A 22439-nucleotide genomic window follows, 5' to 3' on the forward strand; every position below is an offset into this window, starting at 1 on the left:
ACCGCTACGGTCGCAGGTTCGAATCCTGCCTCGGGCATGGATGTGTGTGATGTCCTTAGGTTAGTTAGATTTAAGTAGTTCTAAGGCTAGGGGACTGATGACCTCAGATGTTAAGTCCCATAGTGCTCAGAGCCATTTGAACCATTTTTTATTAGCAAGCTCAGACCTATCCTCGTGACGTCACGCCGCTGCCTGCCTTTCTCGTGGGCCTCGCTGCAAACTAGGGTGTGCGGCACCGCCGTGGAGCACCCCAGTCGGCCCTGCTGGTGCTAAACGTACCCGCATCCGACGCTCGCTAGTACTCCGCGCAACGGTGTCTGACGGTACGGAAAACTCTCCCCACACAGTAGACGAGCAATCCTCCCAATCCACCGAGCGTAGCTGTACGGTAGTACCATATTACCGTATTCCGCAAAGGCGTAGTTCACCATGGTCAAAATCGATGCACTAAAAACACTATGTGATCAAAAGTATCCGGACACCTTCAAAAACATACATTTTTCATGTTAGGTGCGTTGTGCTGCCCCCTACTGCCAGGTGAGCCGTGCGTGGCTGGTGTTCGTGCCATATCTCATTTGACATCCTGTTCTTACTGTACTACCACCTCGTTATGTTAACATCGAGTATAGATTTAAGTGTCAGAAAGTCGTTTCCGAAAGGATTTGTATGGAGTGTAGACATGTATGGAAGTGAAACGTGGACGATAAATAGTTTAGACAAGAAGAGAATAGAAGCTTTCGAAATGTGGTGCTACAGAAGATTAGGTGGGTAGATCACATAACTAATGAGGAGGTACTGAATAGAATTGGACAGAAGAGAAATTTGTGGCACAACTTGACTAGAAGAAGGGATCGGTTGGTATGGCATATTCTGAAGCATCAAGAGATCACCAATTTAGTATTGGAGGGCAGCGTGGAGGGTAAAAATCGTAGAGGGAGACCAAGAGATGAATACACTAAACAGATTCAAAAGGATGTAGGTTGCAGTAGGTACTGGGAGATGAAGAACCTTGCACAGGATAGAGTAGCATGGAGAGCTGCATCAAACCAGTCTGTGGACTGAAGACCGCAGCAACAACACGTTAATTTCAATTACTGGTGTCACTGAGTTGCCGCCTTGCCTGCCCGTGAGCGGCAACAGCGGCGCTTATCGATATAAGCCCTGGCGTATTATCTTTGCTGACTGCTATTACTTCCCGATTGTCGTGTGTTCGGAGTTAGTTCGGATCTACCAGTGAGTTGGGACACGCTAGCAGTCCATTTCGGACCTGGCAGTGTTTGACTTAGGACACGGCAGAAGTTCAGTCGGTGCGCAGCTGCAGTGAGGTCCGGACAGCCATGACTCGCCCGACGGTTGCCGATACGTATCACTTGAGTGCGGACCTCCTTGGTTGGTTGTCGGTCGGTCGTCTTGTTGGGCGACGTATATGTTGGCCGGCGATGGCTATTGGTTGCCTGCGTGTGCCGACTCGTGATTAGTCCTTGTTATTGCACAGTCGCTGTCGTTAGTATTGTGTAGTCCTTCGTGCAAGTGTTCGTGAAACTGTGTGTAGCTTGTGATGTCGACTGCTCAGTTATTTTAGTGCTGTCTCCGTGCTGATGTGTTACAGTCGGTCAGTTGGTGTGGATGAGCCGGGAAATCTCCGCGCGGCGCAGTGGGCCGGGCCCACTGGCAGTCTCTACGCAGTGTCGGAGTGTGTGGGAGCTGTTCTGATTGCTAAGGGGTTCGCGGCTCACCGACTCAGGACATCAAAGTTGAGTGGTGATTTAATTACCGAAGCCAGTCTGTTCACATTGTGCCGTTGGTTTTCATGGTTGGCTGTTGGGGGTATTCCCGTGAGCAACAGCGAGTGTTCGAGTCAGCGAAAGTTTGGCCACCATCCGGTGGAGTTCAACTGTATTTTGGTTATTTGAAGTCTAAGTGCACCAGCGGAATTTTCTGCCTCGAGGCCGTTAGCGTTCCTGTTACCTGCCCTGGCAGCTGACGTAAAATTCAGGCAGTGTCCTTTCCTCACTGTGTTGTCGCTGTCCAACACGTGTGTGTAGTTTTGACAGCTTGTGCATACATGGTTGTGGGTGCCCACGCCTTTTACGTTTTGACTTTCGAGTTCCTTGAGCACCGGTCAGGTGGAAAGCAAGTCGTCTTGTCGGCGGGTCCGTTGACTGTCTCTTGGTTGGGTTGCCGGTGGATCAGATATAGATGCGCCGACTACATGTCTCCCCTAAGCGAACGTTAATATTTCAAGTGCAGACCGATCTCCAGGAAACTTCTGAGCGCCGCTGGCTGTACTGCCTTTTCTTATTGGTGTTTGATTGTGTATTTTAATGGCTTACAGCCGATGGTTTGAATTTGTATGCTTTTAGTTGGGTTTTAAATAATGGGCCTTCAGCCTCTTTAAAACTGAAAGTTCCTTACTTGTCAAGTCTTGCATTGTTTGGGCCTTCAGCTTCATTTAAAATATTTTTTTGGATAAAGCTTTGGGCCTTCTGTCTTTTGAAAATTTATTGTAGTTGTGCTTTTCAATTACGGGCCTTCAGCCACTTTAAAATTTAAATTCCTTACTTGTTAAATCTTAGATCGTTTGGGCTTTCAGCCTGTGTAAAATACTGTTTAAACATAAAGCTTTGGGCCTTCTGCCTACTAAAAATTATTTTTATTGTTTTAAGTAATCGGCCTTCAGCCATTTTTAAATTAAAGTTCTTGTCTCTCGAGTATCAGACTGTGTGGGGCCTTCAGCCTAAACGAAGATAAGGCCTTCTGCCTTGCGTTTTGGTTTTAAAATTAATTTTACCTGCAGTCTTAAATCATGGGCCTTCAGCCGTCTTTAAGTTAAACTTGTTTGCTTTTCAAGTGTTAGATTTGTTGGGCCTTCAGCCAAGTTATAGAACTTACTTACGTGAGGCCTTCTGCCTTCTAAATATTCTGTTTTGAGTCTGAATTTTAAGTTAATGACATTCAGCCGTCTTTAAATTTAAGTGGTTGTGCCCTTAAGGCATAAGACAGTGTGGTCTATTCACCCGATAACTAAGTTTAAAAAGTTTTGCTGTCTTGTTTGGACAGCTAAATACAGTTATATGTGTTTGAGTGTAACTGACAGCCACATTTTGGCCCCTTTCCACAATTCTACTGCCTGTTCTGTCCTGCGGACTTAAGCAGAGAGTTTCACCAGGTACTCCATATCAGCGACCTCAGTAGTCATTGAACATCGTGTGAGAGCAGAATGGGGCGCTCCGCGAAACTCAAGCACTTTGAAAGTGGTCAGGTGTTTGGGTGTCACTTGTGTCATACGTCTGTACGCGAGATTTTCACACTCTTAAACATCCCTAGGTCGACTGTTTCAGATGTGATAGTGAACCAGAAAAGTGAAGGGACACGTACAGCAGAAAAGCATACAGGCCGACCTCGTCCGTTGACTGACAGACCGCCGACCGTTGAAGAGGGTCATAATGTGTAATAGGTAGACTTCTATCTAGACCATCAGACAGGAATTCCAAACTGCAACAGGATCCACTGCAAGTACTATGACAGTTAGGCGAGAGGTGAGAAAACTTGGACTTCATGATCGAGTAAATGCCAAACGACGCCTCGCTTGGTGTAAGGAGAATAAACATTGGACGATTGAACAGTGGAAGAACGTTGCGTGGAGTGACGAATCACGGTACACAATGTGGCGATCCGATGGCAGGGTGTGGGTATGGCGAATGCCCGGTGAACGTAATCTGCTAGCGTGTGTAGTTCCAACAGTAAAAATCGGAGGCGGTAGTGTTATGGTGTGGTCGTGTTTTTCATGGAGCGGGCTTTCACCCCTTGTTGTTTTGTGTGACACTATCACAGCACAGGCCTACATTGATGTTTTAAGCACCTTCTTGTTTCCCGCCGTTGAAGAAGAATTAGAGGATAGCGATTGCATCTTTCAACACCGTCGAACACCTGTTCATAATGCACCACCTGTAGCGGAGTGGTTACACGACAATGACATGCTTGTGATGGACTGGCCTGCACAGACTCCTGACCTGAATCCTACAGAAGACCTTTGTGAGGTTTTGGAACGCCGACTTCGTGCCAGGCCCCACCGACCGACATCGATACCTCTCCTCAGCGGGGCACTCCGTAAAAAATGGAATGCCATTCCCCAAGGAACCTTCCAGTACCTGATTGAACGTATGCCTGCGAGAGTGGAAGCTGTCATCAAGGCTAAGGGTGGACCAGCACCGTATTGTCAGAATTACCGATGGATGGCGCCACGAACTTGTAAGTGATATTCAGCCAGGTGTCCGGATACTTTTGGTCACAAGGTGTACCTACAGCTTCATCCTGTACTGTAGTGAACAATTACTATTGTATAGGAGTGTAGTATGAACAAAGATTTGTTGATTTGGGGGAGGGGACTAACGTGTGAACAAAGACCACAAGAACAGCAGCAGGTACAATTCCCTCTGGGCAGATCACAAACCCAAATGAGTGGCATGTTAAGAAAGCTGTAATGCACATAGTACATCAGGTGATCGAAGAATGATGTGCGTAATACCCTACTCAGTGACGCCGAAAATGCGGGAGATTTGAACGTGCATTGTGGTATTTTGCGTGTAGCGAGAAATCGGTACGTTTACGGACATGAGTTCCTATACTGAACTTACCCGTATTGGTCCCCATACAAGTCGTCAACATCCGTAAAGCGAATTTAGTTCCACACTTATTTGCTATACTCTTTTATATAATTTTTAGAGGTGTAATTTTAGCTATTTAGTTGCATAATGAATTTTTAAATGATTGCTTACTGTAGTAATCCAAAAATTCTTACATCTCTGAGGAAATATAAAAATGCAAGCCAATGGCATTATAATCATTATTCTCAAAGCATTCCACGTTCAGCATATAACTTTCCTATCTGAACACTTGGTTATTATACAGGATGGTCATAAACGGACTGAAAAGTTTAAGGGAGTTGTAGGGTAGGTTGCGCTGAGAAATAATCGTTAAGGAAAAAATTCGATACTTTACACCGTTTCTGACTCAATTAGCTTTGAAGTTAGCCAGTCAGGTCGTTGCACGTGCCTATTCAAACAGCCAGCTAAGGACGGTGTTGCCAAATGTGTTCTTCGTTTGATTTCCTAAAACCGAACAAGAGAGTGGTCCAAAACTGGACGTAGAGCGGTAGCAAAGATTGAACCCGAGCCAAAAGGAGACCAGTGTCGTGCGCTATCACCTACGCTAAGAGATCAACTGACACTGATTGGCCGGCCGCGGTGGCCGTGCGGTTCTAGGCGCTCCAGTCCGGAGTCGCGCTGCTGCTACGGTCGCAGGTTCAAATCCTGCCTCGGGCATGGGTGTGTGTGATGTCCTTAGGTTAGTTAGGTTTAAGTAGTTCTAAGTTCTAGGGGGCTGATGACTACAGCAGTTGAGTCCCATAGTGCTCAGAGCCATTTGAACCATTTGACACTGATTGTAAAGTGTGGCAGGCTCTTTGAGTTTTCACGTAAAACAACCTGATCGGTTAATTTCTATGATGACTAAACGGGAGATGGTGCAACGTATCTAATTTTTTTTCTGAACAGTTATTTCTCACCACAGCCCACCCTGCATCACTCTTACAAGCTGTTTCTCACCACCCTGTATAACTGTTAGGGGGCTCTTATGTGTTTAGAAATTAAAGTATTCTGGATCATACAATAATAAATAAATGAATACATATGTACAGTGAAATAAGAACATAGGTAGACGCATAGGGTGGATAAAGTCAAATATAAATAAAAGCAATAATTTTTTTTCCTACTTTGGCCACACCATCTGTTTGCCCTTTACGTCGGTTCCTGCTCAACGCTTTGAGTTTACTTGTGCAGGATATACACCCGGCAACAACTATGATATTATGCCGATAACCTAAAAGTAAGTACGGTTAAACAACGTCTCTTAGGACGCAGGATACTACTTACCGGAAACAGAGAGGTACACGAAGCGTCGGATGGGCGGTGTGCTGTCAACCCCACAGATATACAGTCCCGAATCGGTCTTCCGAACATCTCTGATCGTCAACAAACAGACGTCATCTTGATGCGAACAGGAAGCTCCGATGCGGTTGAATCCCATGGACACGTGCCTATAATGTCTCAAGAATACTTTGTCCGCCTGCTGCCGTGCCCAGTACACCTGTATACAATGGTCAGACAAATACGCATAAAGGATGAGGCCTCAGAGTCTCGTTACTATGCTCTAAGCATAATGATCAGAAGCTGTTGAACAAAAAAAGCTTCCTTCAAAGTATCACTAAAAGGAAAGCTCCTCGAATAGGTTAAATATTTTCAGTTCCTTGGCTAGTATGTGATGGAAAACGGAAACTATGTGGAGGAAATAAGAAGACTATCTAGGGGTAACATGTTTTTGCATAGGAATCAGACAGAATTTTCGTAGAGCAAAGAAAAAAGATTCACAAATTATTTTATCTGGAGTTTACAATTATATGGTTGCAAATCATGGGCAATAAAAAGGCTTCTATAGTTTTGAAGTTAGTTTGTGGAGAAAATTGGTTAAACTGACAAGGGCAGATGGAATGACGACCACGGAATTAGGAGAGAGGACTAATGGAAACGATAAAAGAAAGAGAAATAGCCGCTGATTTAAACATTACAAATAAATTGCCTCCTGCGACGATTCAGCGAACGAAAGGTTGCAGGAAATACTGAGGTAGAAGCCGGAATGATGGACTACATAAAAAATGGATGAAGGTATCGGCAGGTTAAGGAAGAAATGAAGGTAGTAGGAAAGCGGACAGCTTCTAAACATTGTGCTGACAAAAGTCGTGGGACGGCGATGTACACATATATACTGCGTGATCAAAAAGTCAGCATAAATTTGAAAACTTAATAAACCATGGAATAATGTAGATAGAGAGCTAAAAATTGATACACATGCTTGGAATGACATGGGGTTTTATTAGAACCAAAAACAAAACAAAGTTCACAAAATGTCCGACAGATGGCGGGCGCTAGACAGCAAAATGTCAGTGACTGCGCATGACAATCGTGTATATAAGGAGCTGTAATGAGAGAGAGAAAATCAGATGCGTCAGCAGTCGCAGCATGTTGACGTCACCTGAAAAGGTGCTTTTAGTGAAGCTGTATTATCAGAATGGGAATGTGCTAGTTCAGCGTTACGATCCTATCGCCATAGAAAGGGGATTCGAACGGGTAAAGGTCCGTTGACAAATGCAGCTGTGGCGAGAATGATTTAGAAGTTCGAAGCCACGGATTGTTTCGACGATAGACCCCGTAGTGGCCGACCGAGCTCAAGGCGTAATGCGGCTGAGACTGTTCAGGAAGAAATGGAGACTGTAGCGGGTTCGTCTATGCACGGGGAAGTCAGCGCTCGTGCTGTCGCACGTCGCACCGGCATTCCATACACTACTGTTTGGTTGGCACTTACGCGTACCCTCCGATACTATCCGTACAAAATCCATCGGCATCATGAACTGTTACCTGGCGATTTGGTGAAGCGGAGGGCATTTGCGGTGTGGGCGTTTCATAAGATGGCGGAAGATGACGATTGGTTGAGTAACGTGTTGTGGACCGATGAAGCTCATTTCACGCTCCGAGGGTCTGTCAACGCCCACAACTGCAGAATTTGGGCTACCGAAAATCCTAGAACTGTTGTGGAAACTCCACTGCTCGACGAGAAAATCACGGTATGGGTTGGATTTACCACTTCTACCGTTTTCGGGCCTTTTTTCTTCGAGGAAATGCGTGGTTCTGGTTTTGTAACTGCTACCGTGACGGGTGAGAGGTACGGCTATATGTTACAGAATCGCATCATCCCCAGCCTGGCTGATAAAGACCTGCTGGAACGTACAATGTTTATGCAAGATGGCGCTCCACCCCATATTGCTAGACGCGTGAAGGATCTCTTGCGCGCGTCGTTTGGTGATGATCGTGTGCTCAGCCGCCACTTTCGTCATGCTTGGCCTTCCAGGTCCCCAGACCTCAGTCCGTGCGATTATTGGCTTTGGGGTTACCTGAAGTCGCAAGTGTATCGTGATCGACCGACATCTCTAGGGATGCTGAAAGACAACATCCGAAGCCAATGCCTCACCATAACTCCGGACATGCATTACAGTGCTGTTCACAACATTATTCCTCGACTACAGCTATTGTTGAGGAATGATGGTGGGCATATTGAGCATTTCCTGTAAAGAACATCATCTTTGCTTTGTCTTACTTTGTTATGCGAATTATTGCTATTCTGATCAGATGATGCGCCATCTGTCGGACACTTTTTAAACTTTTGTATTTTTTTTTTTTTGTTCTAATAAAACCCCATATCATTCCAAGCATGTGTGTCAGTTTGCACCTCTCTATCTACATTATTCCATGATTTATTCAGTTTTCAAATTTATATTGACTTTTGATCACCTGGTAGATGGCAATAATATGGCTACGGAAGATACCAAAGGGCACTGCATTGGAGGTACTGTCATTTGTACTCAGGTGAGTAATGTGAAAAGCGTCCCGACGTGATTATGGCCACACGCTGGGATTAACAAACTTTGAACGCGGAGTGGTAGTTGGAAGAAAACGAATTGGACAGTACATTTCGGAAATCGTAAGGGAATTTAATATTCCAAGATCCACAGAGGCAAGAGTGTGCCGAGAATACGAAATTTTAGGCATTACCTCTCACCACAGACAACGCAGTGGCCGATAGCCTTCACTTAACGACCAAGAGCAGCGAGTTGTCAGTGCTAACAAACAAGCAACACCGAGTGAAATAAGCGCATAAATCAATGTGGGACGTAGGAAGAATGTATCAGTTAGGACACTGCAACGAAATTTGGCGTTAATGGGCTTGGCAGCAGACGACCCACGTGAGTGCCTTTGCTAACAGCATGACATCGCCTACAGCGCTTCTCATGGGCTCGTGACCTCATGGGTTAGCCTGTCAGATGAGTCTCTATTGCAGTTGGTAAGAACTGATGGTAGAGTTAGAGTGTGGCGCAGACCCCACGAAGTCAATAAGGCACTGAGCAAGGTAGTGGTGGCTCAATAGTGGTGTGGGCTGAGTTTACATGGAATGGAATGGGTCTTCCCGTCCAGCTGAACCAATCATTGACTGCAAACGATTACGTTCGGATAGTTGGAGACCAATTTCAGCCACGCTTGGTCTTCGTGTTCCCAAACAAAGACGGAATTTTTATGAATGACAAAGTGCCTTGTCACCAGGCCAAAATTGTTCGCCATTAGTTTGGAGCCCATTCTGGACAGTTCGAGCGAATGGTTTAGCCAGTCATATCACCGGACATAGATCCCATCGCACATTTATTGGGCAAAATCGAGAGGTCAGTTCATGCACAAAATCCTGCACTGGCAACACTTCCGCAATATGGACATCTATAAAGGCAGCATGGCTGAATATTTCTGAAGGAGGCTTCCAGCACCTTATTAAGTCCATGCCACGTCGATTTGCTGCACTACGATGAGCAAAACGAGGTCCGACTCGATATTAGGAGGTACTACTTTTGTCATCTCAGTGAATATACGTGTCCTAAAATATATGTACCCCAGAAGAAGATGAAAAGGAGGTATAAAAATCATAAGACAGCTATAAACTGAAGCGCCAAAGAAACTCATACAGGCACGCGTATTCAAATACAGAGATATGCAGGCAGCAGAATGCGGCACTGCTGTCGCCAACGCCCATATAAGACAAGTGTCTGGCGTAGCTGTTTGATCGGTTACTGCTGCTACAATAGCAGGTTATCCAGATTCAAGTCTGTTACTGCTGCTACAACAGCAGGTTTTCAAGGTTTAAGTGAGTCTGAACGCGCGATGGGAGACAGCATATCAGAGGTAACGATGAAGTGGGGATTTTCCTGTACGAACACTTCACGAGTGTACCGTGAATATCAAGAATGCGATAAAACATCAAATCTCCGACATCGCTGTGGCTGGAAAAAGATCCTGCAAGAACGAGACCAACGACGACTGAAAAGAATCGCGCCCGGGTTCCCAGGTTCGATTCCCGGCGGGCTCAGGGATTTTTCTCTGCCTCGTGATGACTGGGTGTTGTGTGCTGTCCTTAGGTTAGTTAGGTTTAAGTAGTTCTAAGTTCTAGGGGACTGATGACCATAGAGGTTAAGTCCCATAGTGCTCAGAGCCATTTGAACCCATTTTTGAAGAGAATCGTTCAAATTGACAGAAATGCAACCCTTCCCTTGCGGGAAAAAGCTAAATGGCAGTTGTTCTGGAAGAATGCAGCGATGACATTTATGTGAAGTTTTGGAAAGGTAACCAGCGGTGATTTGAAGTGATATGGAGTCGCTCGAAGAAATTCATGTTTTGGAGGACAGTTATGACATTGAAGCACGATAGAAACTGGTACAGGCATGCACATTGAAATGCAGACATATGTAGGCAGCAGAATACGGCGCTGCTGTCGGCAACGCCTATATAAGACAAGTGTCTGGCGCAGTTTTTAGATCGGTTACTGCTGCTACAATAGCAGGTTATCAAGGTCAGTTTTAACGTGGTGTTATTGTCGGCGCACAAGCGATGGGACACAGCACCTCCGAGGGAGCGATGAAGTGGGGATTATCCCGTAAAACCGTTTCATGAGTGTACCGTGAATATCAGGAATGCGGTAAAACATCAAATCTCCTACATCAATGCGACCGGAAAAAGATTATACAAGAACGGGACCAACGACGACTTAAGAGAATCGTTCAACGTGACAGAAGTGGAAGCGTTCCGCAAATTGCTGCAGATTTCAACGCTGGGCCATCAACAAGTGTTAGCGTGCGAACCACTCAACGAAACATCATCGGTACGGGGTTTCGGAGCCGAAGACCCACTTGTGTACACTTGATGACTGCACGACACAAAGCTTTACGCCTCGTTGGGCCTGTCAACATCGACATTGGACTGTTGATGACCGGAAACATGTTGCCTGGTCGGACCAGTAACGTTTCAAATTATATCTAGTGGATGGACTTATACGGGTATGGAGACAACCTCATGAATCCATGGACACTACATGTCAGTAGAAGACTGTTCAAGCTCGTGGAGGCTCTGTAGCGGTGTGGGGCATGTGCAGTTGGAGTGATATGTGATCCCTGATACGTCTAGATACAACTCTGACAGGTGAGACGTACGTAAGCATCCTGTCTGAACACTGCATCCATTCATGTCCATTGTGCATTCCGACAGAGTTGGGAAATTCCAGCAGGACGGTGCAACACCCCACACGTCCAAGAGCTACAGAGAGGCTCCAGGAATACTCTTCTGAGTTTAAACACCTCCGCTGGCCACCAAACTCCCCAGACACGAACATTATTGAACATATCTGGGATGTCTTGCAACGTGCTGTTCGGAAGAGATCTCCACCCCCCCCGTACTCTTACGGATTTAATGGACAGCCCGGTAGGATTTATGGTGTCAGTACCTCCAGCACTACTTTAGACATTTGTCAAGTCCATGCCATGTCGTGTTGTGGCACTTGTACGTGGTCGCGGGGGCCCCACACGATAGTAGCCAGGTGTACCAGTTTCTTTGGCTCTTCGGTGTGTAATCTGATTGGAAATTGTACGTCTGACTCACAGAGATGCAACGGCTGTTAAGTAGCAACTAGTGATTGAGTAACAAGTGAAGGAAAGTATCTGGAGGAAGTGTGAGCCACATCACCTAAAAAGCTACGATTGCACATGCGAAGGAAATTGGACGTGAAAACATCTCACCAACACAACTAATAAATGGCGCGTTTAGTTACATACTGGGCATATTTCATTCATAAGTAGTCGTACGAAATTTTAAGAATGTGCATGAAATAAAATTTGTGTATATATGGTCATATTACCATGAGATTAAGAGTGCGGAAACAGCATGAAGGACTACATACCTGGAATGGTGGAATTATACTGCCCGACAAGAAAACTGAAGACCGAAAATGGAGAAGAAAACGAAAAGAACACCTGGTGAGAATGTATGTTACGTTATTTCAGTGATCACAAAACAGAGCAAAATTTATAAAGAACTTCTCAGTATGAGTCTACTTATCAGAATGTGTATGTGTGTGTATTGAACCGGGGACCCAGAAACGATGGAGAGACTTCGCCGACCATAGCCCTCAGTGGTTCACAATCCCACAACAACACGCCACAGCAGTCCACCCACTCCACCACCGCTCCACACCGAACCCAGGGTTATTGTGCGGTTCGGCCCCCAGTGGACCACCCCGGGAACGTCTCATACCAGACGAGTGTAGCCCCGAATGTTTGCATGGTAGAGTAGTTATGGTGTACGTGTACATGGAGACATCGTTTGCGCAACAATCACCGACATAATGTAACTGAGGTGGAATAAGGGGAACCAGCCCGCATTCGCTGAGGCAGATGGAAAACGTCCTTAAAAACCTTCCACAGGCTTGCCGGCACACCGGTCCTCGACACTAACCGCCAGACGGATTCGTGCCCATTCGGGAAGCAGTGCGTTAGACTGCGCGGCTAGCCGGGCGGGCCTTATCAGTACGACTTTGCTACCCCTCCAGCCTGAATGCATTCACTCATTCGGCTGGGAAAGATGTCCTAAAGTAGTTGTATCCTCTCACGAAGCACCAGCCTGAATGCATTCACTCATTCGGCTGGGAAAGATGTCCTAAAGTAGTTGTATCCTCTCACGAAGCAAGCTTTGCCGCAGCTGTTGTAAGGGGTCTTTGATATCACAGATATTGACATTAGTACGGAGTTGACGTCTGAGCCACTTCCACACATATTCTGTCGGGGACAGATGTGCGGGTCTTCCTAGCAGACGCAGACAGTTCATAAGGCAGGTGCCTTGTGTGAAAGAACATTGTCTTGTTGAAATATGGCTCCACGATATTGTCATGATGTGCGGCAATACATGAGGGTGTAGGATGTCCGTGACGTATCGTTGCACCATCAGAGTTCCCTCAATGACTATCAGTCGTGAAATGAAATCCTACCCTATGGTTTCACATACCGCGACGCCAGGAGCAACGTTTCAGTGCCTCTCCATAATATTAGAAGAACGGATCATCGTTGCCATGCTCACTGGCAATGGTCATCCTAGTTTGTGAAGAAATGGAATTCATCGCGGAACACAATGCGACTCAATTCAGCAGCAGTACTTACTTTCGGTCACGGCAACAGTACTTTCGCAGCCGTCTGTGTTGCGATGTCAGCGCCTGATGACACAACGAATGACAATTCCTTAGTGATACTCCTGCTAGTCTCCAACCAATGGTGCACGATGATACAGAGTGATGCACAGGGTCCATTACTTGTTATCAGACGGGATGGACAGATGTGAAGGGGTCTCGATGTGCTTGTGCGATCCTCCCTTGTGTTGGTTAGACGTGGTCGACTAGAACCTTGATGACGAGTTCACCTGCTTTCACGTTCCCATGTAGTCCAACATCGGTTTACGGTCACATCCGACTGACCCATAAATTTGGATACTGAACAATTCTAGCAATCAGCCAAATGGAGACCTACTATGAGGCCCCCCCTTTCAGGCTCTGTGAAGTCCTGATAACACCGTCTCACACGAGTACGCGGCGTCTGCGAGTCATTCACAACGATCACTAAACAACTGAAGCTGTTCACGCCCCTTGTATTTCCTAAAACGCACGGTAAGAACACTGAACACGAACAGTAGTAATTCACTCTGGTAACACTTCTACCTGTCACAGAGAAATGCAACACTAACCATTCACATCCAGACGATGATGTGCACCTGTACGAAACTATACTGACTTCCGACAATGTCTTCTGAGTGCTTCACTCTTTTTGTCAGGCTGTGTATTTAGGACCGTAATGTTGGGCAACACGTTGTGTAACTAAAGATAAACTCTAAGAAAGAAAACACATACCAGGAGGAATTATCCGAATGGGATGGAAATCGGTAAATTTGACGTACATGTATAGACAAACAAATGATTGCAATATAAAAAAAAAAGGTGAGAAAAATTGGATGAATTATTCAAGAGAAAGAGCTCCACAAACTGAGCAAGTCAGTAACATGTTGGTCCACCTCTGACCTTTATGCAAGAAGTTATTTGGCTTGGCATTAATTAACAGAGTTGTTTAACTTCCTCCTGAGGGATAACGTGCCAAATTCTGTCCAGTTGTCGCGTTAGAACGTCAAAATCCCTAGATGGTTGGAGGATCCTGCCCATAACGCTCCAACTTTCTCATTCGGGGAGAGGTCGGCGACCTTGCTGGCCAAGGTAGGGTTTGGCAAGCACGAAGACAAGCAGTAGAATTACAGGCCGTGTGTAGAATGTCGTTATCTTGCTGAAATGTAATGTCTTGCCATGAAGGGCGTAGAATATCTTCGACGTACCGCTGTGCTGTAAGGGCTGCGGTTAACAACCAAATGGGTCCTGGTTGTCGGGCCTTATGACCGGCTACAGTTACGTTGGTATCCCACCGCTGCCCAAGGCATCTCCAGACCCGTCTTCGCTGGTCACGATGCTCAGTTCGAAGCGTGAGTCATCAGTGATGACAGTTTTACTCCAGTCAATGAGGCTGCAAGTCCCTCTTTCTCTTCAATAAGCATCCAGTTTTGTTTGTCTGTTTATGTACATCACATCTACAGATTTCCGCTCCATTATACACTCCTGGAAATGGAAAAAAGAACACATTGACACCGGTGTGTCAGACCCACCATACTTGCTCCGGACACTGCGAGAGGGCTGTACAAGCAATGATCACACGCACGGCACAGCGGACACACCAGGAACCGCGGTGTTGGCCGTCGAATGGCGCTAGTTGCGCAGCATTTGTGCACCGCCGCCGTCAGTGTCAGCCAGTTTGCCGTGGCATACGGAGCTCCATCGCAGTCTTTAACACTGGTAGCATGCCGCGACAGCGTGGACGTGAACCGTATGTGCAGTTGACGGACTTTGAGCGAGGGCGTATAGTGGGCATGCGGGAGGCCGGGTGGACGTACCGCCGAATTGCTCAACACGTGGGGCGTGAGGTCTCCACAGTACATCGATGTTGTCGCCAGTGGTCGACGGAAGGTGCACGTGCCCGTCGACCTGGGACCGGACCGCAGCGACGCACGGATGCACGCCAAGACCGTAGGATCCTACGCAGTGCCGTAGGGGACCGCACCGCCACTACCCAGCAAATTAGGGACACTGTTGCTCCTGGGGTATCGGCGAGGACCATTCGCAACCGTCTCCATGAAGCTGGGCTACGGTCCCGCACACCGTTAGGCCGTCTTCGGCTCACGCCCCAACATCGTGCAGCCCGCCTCCAGTGGTGTCGCGACAGGCGTGAATGGAGGGACGAATGGAGACGTGTCGTCTTCAGCGATGAGAGTCGCTTCTGCCTTGGTGCCAATGATGGTCGTATGCGTGTTTGGCGCCGTGCAGGTGAGCGCCACAATCAGGACTGCATACGACCGGGGCACACAGGGCCAACACCCGGCATCATGGTGTGGGGAGCGATCTCCTACACTGGCCGTACACCACTGGTGATCGTCGAGGGGACACTGAATAGTGCACGGTACATCCAAACCGTCATCGAACCCATCGTTCTACCATTCCTAGACCGGCAAGGGAACTTGCTGTTCCAACAGGACAATGCACGTCCGCATGTATCCCGTGCCACCCAACGTGCTCTAGAAGGTGTAAGTCAACTACCCTGGCCAGCAAGATCTCCGGATCTGTCCCCCATTGAGCATGTTTGGGACTGGATGAAGCGTCGTCTCACGCGGTCTGCACGTCCAGCACGAACGCTGGTCCAACTGAGGCGCCAGGTGGAAATGGCATGGCAAGCCGTTCCACAGGACTACATCCAGCATCTCTACGATCGTCTCCATGGGAGAATAGCAGCCTGCATTGCTGCGAAAGGTGGATATACACTGTACTAGTGCCGACATTGTGCATGCTCTGTTGCCTGTGTCTATGTGCCTGTGGTTCTGTCAGTGCATATTTCATCGATTTGTAACGCTTAACGAAATTCATGACAGCGTTTATATACCATAGAAGTTTACGAAGTAATATGTATAATGGGGCCTGTGGAGTAAATACCTTCCACAATTTCGACTCAATGGGACTCAAGACTTTGTACTCATCAGCGAAATCATGCATAACTGAAAAATGTATTGCTTTAAGAAAGGAATATTCACGGTAAAAGGGTGTTTGTTGTGACGTGGAAGGTCTAAAACAGTATGCTATACAATATCAATAAAATTTCTAACAAATTATTCTTTTAATAAGATGAACAATTTGAGCTGGTGAATAGGATGTAAGTACACAGCGAGAGGAAACAGGAACGTTAGGAGAGATGAAGATACTCCAACTAAATTACACTGTTAGACCTGATGGAATGTAGTTTATCATCTGTGGATTGGCTTATCACGCTTTTGGTCATGGACCTACAAGGTGATTATCGGTTGGAGAAAGTTTAGTAGACGCCTACCCGAGTTTGACTCAGCTGCTAAATGAACTCTCGGGCACTCTTGTCACACCATTGCTTCACAGGAGATGACATCCTGTTTGTACAGCACTACAAATCTAACACCCTCTGCTCACTGTCCATGCAGTACGTGGTAATGGATTAAAATAATGCACCCACGTATAACTTCAAATACCAATTTCCTGTTTGTGTAAAAGTAATAACTAACAACCACGGAAACTACTCTGAGATAATTATTAAGGCAGTAGACACAATATTTTTGTCTTTGTTTAGTGTTATTAGGTGAAGGAGAGATGTTAATTGTTTCAGGATAAATTTTGTGAAGGATAACATCAATCGATTTAAACATGGAGGAGAATAACATAATTGTAGTGAAATTAAAAAACATATGCAACAAGCTCAACTTACATTCGTGCATTGGTGCACGATATCATTTTAAATTCTGTGCTTTAAATGATGCACCCAGTATAATTTTTTATAATTAATAAACAGAATAAAAAAAATATTTTCTCAATCAGGGTATTATTAAGAATTCGTTGCGAAACACAGGATGTAACAGGTATAAGAGCAGAAATATTTATATCTGGTACTTCATACGCACACAGATAAGTGTGTAGGTTTTTTTCTGCATCGTACAGTTTCGCCACAAAAGTTTCACAAACTCTACGGCCTCATGTTTTCTGCATTGGCCGTACCTGCACCGCGAAGTTAACGACACCTATCCGTGCAGACTTATCGTTTTGTATCCACATTTCCACAGCTTAACATCTGACCTGCTGCCTGGGGGACAACATGCGCATTAATGGCGTCCTCTTGCCACATGTACTTGGAGGTACTAACCAACCTAAAAACATGCTATTCGTAATATCTATAATTATTAGTCGGAAAATGCCATAAATATTGATTAGTGTTGTTAAGTACACCGTCCTCAGTCACCAACAGAAATATCTGCACTTATACCCGTTACAACCTACGTATTAGCTTACAAAGTGGCGTGAACAAGAGCACCACTACATAAAATGGCTGCTAGAGATGGTATAACTAATTGAAAATTAGTTATGCTTTCTATGGATCTTAAGTACTCATTTTGTGCGAATTTATATGATATGAACGTAGAAGCAGAAGTAGCATTTCCTCTGCCAGAGGGAAATGTTGAAACGTTTCGTTCCTCTTACACTCTCAGGTATACTAGTGACGTGTGTTCGTAATGGCGACAAAAGGATAAATCGGTGGCACCAATGCAACAGTGGTCATGGCTAAAAATTCATGTCGAAGGATTGGGGACCTCAAGTGCCTAAATTAATTATTAGCCTTTCAAAACTGGACGACGGAAACACACTACTGGCCATTAAAATTGCTACACCACGAAGATGACGTGCTACAGACACGAAATTTAACCGACAGGAAGAAGATGCTGTAATATGCAAATGATTAGCTTTTCAGAGCATTCACACAAGGTTGGCGCTGGTGGTGACACCTACAACGTGCTGACATGAGGAAAGTTTCCTATCGATTTCTCATACACAAACAGCAGTTGACCGGCGTTGCCTGGTGAAACTTTGTTGTGATGCATCGTGTAAGGAGGAGAAATGCGTACCATCACGTTGCCGATTTTGATAAAGGTCGGATTGTAGCCTAACGCGATTGCGGTTTACCGTATCGTGACATTGCTGCTCTCGTTGGTCGAGATCCAATGACTGTTAGCAGAATATGAAATCGGTGGGTTCAGGAAGGTAATACGGAACGCTGTGCTGGATCCCAACGGCCTCGTATCACTAGCAGTTGAGATGACAGGCATCTTACCCGCATGGCTGTAACGGATCGTGCAGCCACGTCTCGATCCCTGAGTCAACAGATTGGGACGTTTGCAAGACAACAACCATCTGCACGAACAGTTCGACGATGTTTGCAGCAGCATGGACTATCAGCTCGTAGACCATGGCTGCGGTTACCCTTGACGCTGCATCACAGACAGGAGCGCCTGCGATGGTGTACTCAAAGACGAACCTCGGTGCACGAATGGCAACACGTCATTTTTTCGGATGAATCCAGGTTCTGTTTACAGCATCATGATGGTCGCATCCGTGTTTGGCGACATCGTGGTGAACGCACATTGGAAGCGTGTATTCGTCATCGCCATACTGGCGTATCACCTGGCGTGATGGTATGGGGTGCCATTGGTTACACGTCTCGGTCACCTCTTGTTCACATTGACGGCACTTTGTACAGTGGACTTTACATTTCAGATGTGTTACGACCCGTGGCTCTACCCTTCATTCTAGCCCTACGGAACGCTACATTTCAGCAGGATAACGCACGACCGCATGTTGCAGGTCCAGTACGAGCCTTTCTGGATACATGAAATGTTCGACTGATGCCCTGGCCAGCACATACTCCAGATCTCTCACCAATTGAAAACGTCTTGTCAATGGTGACCGAGGAACTGGCTCGTCACAATACGCCAGTCACTACTTTTGATGAACTGTGGTATCGTGTTGAAGGTGAATGGGCAGCTGCACCTGTACACGCCATCCAAGCTGTGTTTGACTCAATGCCCAGGCGTATGAAGGCCGTTATTACGGCCAGAGGTGGTTGTTCTGGGTACTGATTTCTCAGGAGCTACGCACCCAAATTGCGTGAAAATGTAATCACATGTCAGTTCTAGTATAATATATTTGTCCAATGAAACCCGTTTATCATCTGCATTTCTTCTTGGTGTAGCAATTTTAATGGCCAGTAGTGTATTTGCGAGAGCGAGCTGTAGTGGGCGCCTCACCTCTTTTCCGATGTTGGGCAAGTGGCACATCAGGAATGCCGTCCCTCCGACGCTCGTTCTCACGGTCGACGTGTGACTGCGTTCCAAGTCGGAGTCCTCAGAGACGCCCGTAGCGAACACTGGGTCTGGAAACAAAAGGACGCTGCTATAATTTTCCAAAAACAGACCCTGCTGCCAAATGCACAACATTAGTTTCTATGGTTTTAGCTTCAACAGAAAGTGTCCAGAGATATTTGTAATGTATGATGTTGTCACCAAAAACCTCGAAAGGTTTTTGACGGATTCACTTCAAATTTTTACACAATACTCTAATAAACGTTAGGCTACATATTTGTTTATATATAATGTGTGTTCCAGTTCCATTGTGAATCCTTGTGTGAAATTCCAAATTGCAATCCTTTCTCGTGGCGAGTTGCGGTGTTACGATCTTTACAGTTTCAAAAACAGCCGTGTAGAAGGTCGAAGTGCTAGCTCACTGGCTCACACTGCCATTAATGATAAACGCCCTTCTACGAACCGTCACTTCATTTGTTCCATCAGATAATATCAGACTGCCCACTGTAAAATTTGAGACGTTTTCTGGAAATATTGAGACTTGGGATCGTCCTTGAGTTCCAGCAGCCGATAGATCAGGAGCCTACGATACCCACCATTCACGAAAATAAATTTTTGTGCTTCTGCTTAGAAGGGGAGCCAAAGTATTTAGTTGATGGTATTGCTGTGATTCCTGATACATATAAAGGAACCAAGAGAATTATCACAACACGCTATGGAGAAAAAGATAGAATTATACTAGCTCACCTGGCTTACTTGAAATCTATTAAGCCCATAAACGCTCCAATCTCATACTAGATTCTCGGGGCGGCGCAGCCCTGTTAGTTTCTAAATTAGAGAAGTGTGGACAAATTCTGTGACTTTTGCCAACGTTTATGAAAGTAATCACTGCTTCACGCTCAGTTAGAGTGAATCTGTTGGAACGTTTTCGGTGCGCATCATCATTCGGTCCGTCCGTTCCATCGTTGCGGTTGGGTGGGAACGACGTATGTGTAATCGGAACGTAGTTGGATAGACGTCTCTATGCTCCAGCCTGCTAAGCAGGTATTTTATGTTGGTTCCCGGGGTTTCACATACCATTAAAACAGCCGTCCTCTTTGTTGTGTTGGTATGTGTGTGTGTCTTTGTGTCACTGTGTTTTTCATCTCCACAGTTGTGTTGTTCAGCACTGCAGTACTCAATAAGTTTGACATTGTCTAATATAATTGCCATGCATCTTTCTTCGCAATTGAACTTTGCTCGTCTCGCATTTGCTTATAAGGCGATTGTTTTTCGTCACACGCATTGTTGCCACTCTTACCATTCAGCTAATCGTTGTTTACCTTCTCCTGTTTGACAGACATGTCGTCAATCGCATCGCTAACCTCTCTGCTGAGTTTTGTTTACATCCGTTTTTCCACATACATTAGTTTCCTTGTCTATCATGGGTGTGTCCAAGCTTAGATACTCTCCTGATATGAAGGTCACTGGTTTAGCTTATATTTTGATTTTTGCGGTATCGTATAGTTTGTATTTGGTTTGCATCTTGTTCGTTGGGATTTGTGGTTCTCCTGTGAGATGCGGTCTGCTCCCCTAGACTCACTCTGGTGGTGTTCTTTAGCTAGCTGTTTGTTTCTCAAGTTCTTCTATTCAGAATATGAGGGTGGTCTGCAGCGTTGCTCATTGATATAAACAGTGTTTCATCTGCATGCTTCTCCGCGTTCTGTTGATCCTGCAAGGCACATCTCCTCGGTATAGTCAGTAATGTTACGAAACTAAAACGAAAAACGTTATTGTGTAATAATAACGTGATTGTGTTGCTGACGCTATTGAGCATTTTCATAGGGAAACAGCATTTGTGTCGCCAGGATACTGTTTGACGTCAGCTTCGCGTTGTGTTGGCGGTCACTTGGCGTGTGTGTCTTCTGGATGGTGTGTTGGTTTCGACGTTCGCGTACAGGCCACGTTGATCTTTGGGATTCGAAGTATTGTAGTGCTGTGTTGAGGTTTGCTTGTCGTGCGACAATGGTTGGTGACAAGTTGATTGGATGGTCCTTTCCACCAGTACTGCCCCTTTCTCTCGCCTTGGGCCAGAAGGCTAGTAAATTCATATTCCAACCTTCGTTACTCTAGTCCTCCTGTCTTTATCATGTGTTTAGTCCATAGCGTCGCCCATTGATACAGCTCATAATTTCTGTGCTGTCCTTTTTTCTATGAGCACTTCGTAGGACACGTCTTAAATATATAGTCCTTTGTGTTGAGGAAACTAAGTTGAACGATGTCTCGAAAGGCTAGCGAGAGAATTACGCTGCCTTCGATATTTGGCGTTTCTAGAGACAGGCCATGCTGGCGGCGCCAGGACATCGCTCGTCGCCAGCTTGTCGTTCTTGTGGAGGTACATTTGTGTTTGTTTTTGCTTTGAGTTGTGTTGGCTGTGGAATTCAGAATTCGCACCAGGGATTATGCAGTCAACCGTTTTTGAGCTCCTTATTGGTCTAGCAGCCAGTACCATAATCTATTTTTTGAAGTTTCCTGGAGTATAGTCGTTTTATAAGTTTGGCAGTCCACTCCTCCATTTTTGTTGCATGATTTTCGTTTGCCTTTTCTTGTGCAGGTATTGCATCCAATGGTGTTTTGTTCTTTCTGGGAGTCTAGCTTTTTATGTTCTTATTCCCCGCAATTGGCGTAAACTACTTGTTTTCTCGAGCTGTCTTTGATTGTGTGCTCAGGATCGCAGAACTTTTTGAGGCAATAGGGTATGGACACAAAGTCCTTGAAATACAGAGATTTGAAACCCAGGAAACCATGTCTTAACCAAGCAGAATGTTCCTGAAGCGAGGGTTCATTTCGAATACGTTTTTTGAAAATCCTTTTCCCTTTTAGCCAGTCTTGAATCTGAATTTGGCTTCTTGTGTGTTTCGTTCTTTGGTCACGTGTTCAGACATGATTAGATGGCATGACCCTTCCGGTAATACTTGTTCAGTTTACGTGTCTGGAAATTATTGTATTGTTAAAGGTGGCTGGCGTTTCTTTGTTCTTTCGCATTTCATGTCCTTGACTTAACTGTCTTTCTCTCAAGTTTCCGGCAATCTTCCTGGGTTTCTGTTTTAATGATCGTCACTGTTGGCGTGGTGCGCTCTGCTTTTATTTTCATATTTTCTTTGCATGGACTTATTTGTGTCGTATGGACTTCCCTGA

General features: G+C 45.7%; 1 protein-coding gene across 1 annotated transcript in view; it reads right to left on the reverse strand.

Annotated features, from left to right (window-relative positions):
- LOC124776504 (muscle M-line assembly protein unc-89-like) overlaps nt 1-22439 on the reverse strand; it is a 105205-nt gene that overhangs the window by 43386 nt on the left and 39380 nt on the right. The window contains exons 2-3 of the mRNA XM_047251525.1: nt 19209-19333; nt 5934-6147 (exon numbers count right to left, since the gene is read on the reverse strand). Coding sequence (XP_047107481.1) covers nt 5934-6147; nt 19209-19333 — 339 coding nt within the window. The remainder of the gene's footprint in view (nt 1-5933; nt 6148-19208; nt 19334-22439) is intronic.

The sequence above is a fragment of the Schistocerca piceifrons genome, chromosome 2 (genome assembly GCF_021461385.2).
Source record: "Schistocerca piceifrons isolate TAMUIC-IGC-003096 chromosome 2, iqSchPice1.1, whole genome shotgun sequence".
NCBI classification, from domain to species: domain Eukaryota; kingdom Metazoa; phylum Arthropoda; class Insecta; order Orthoptera; family Acrididae; genus Schistocerca; species Schistocerca piceifrons.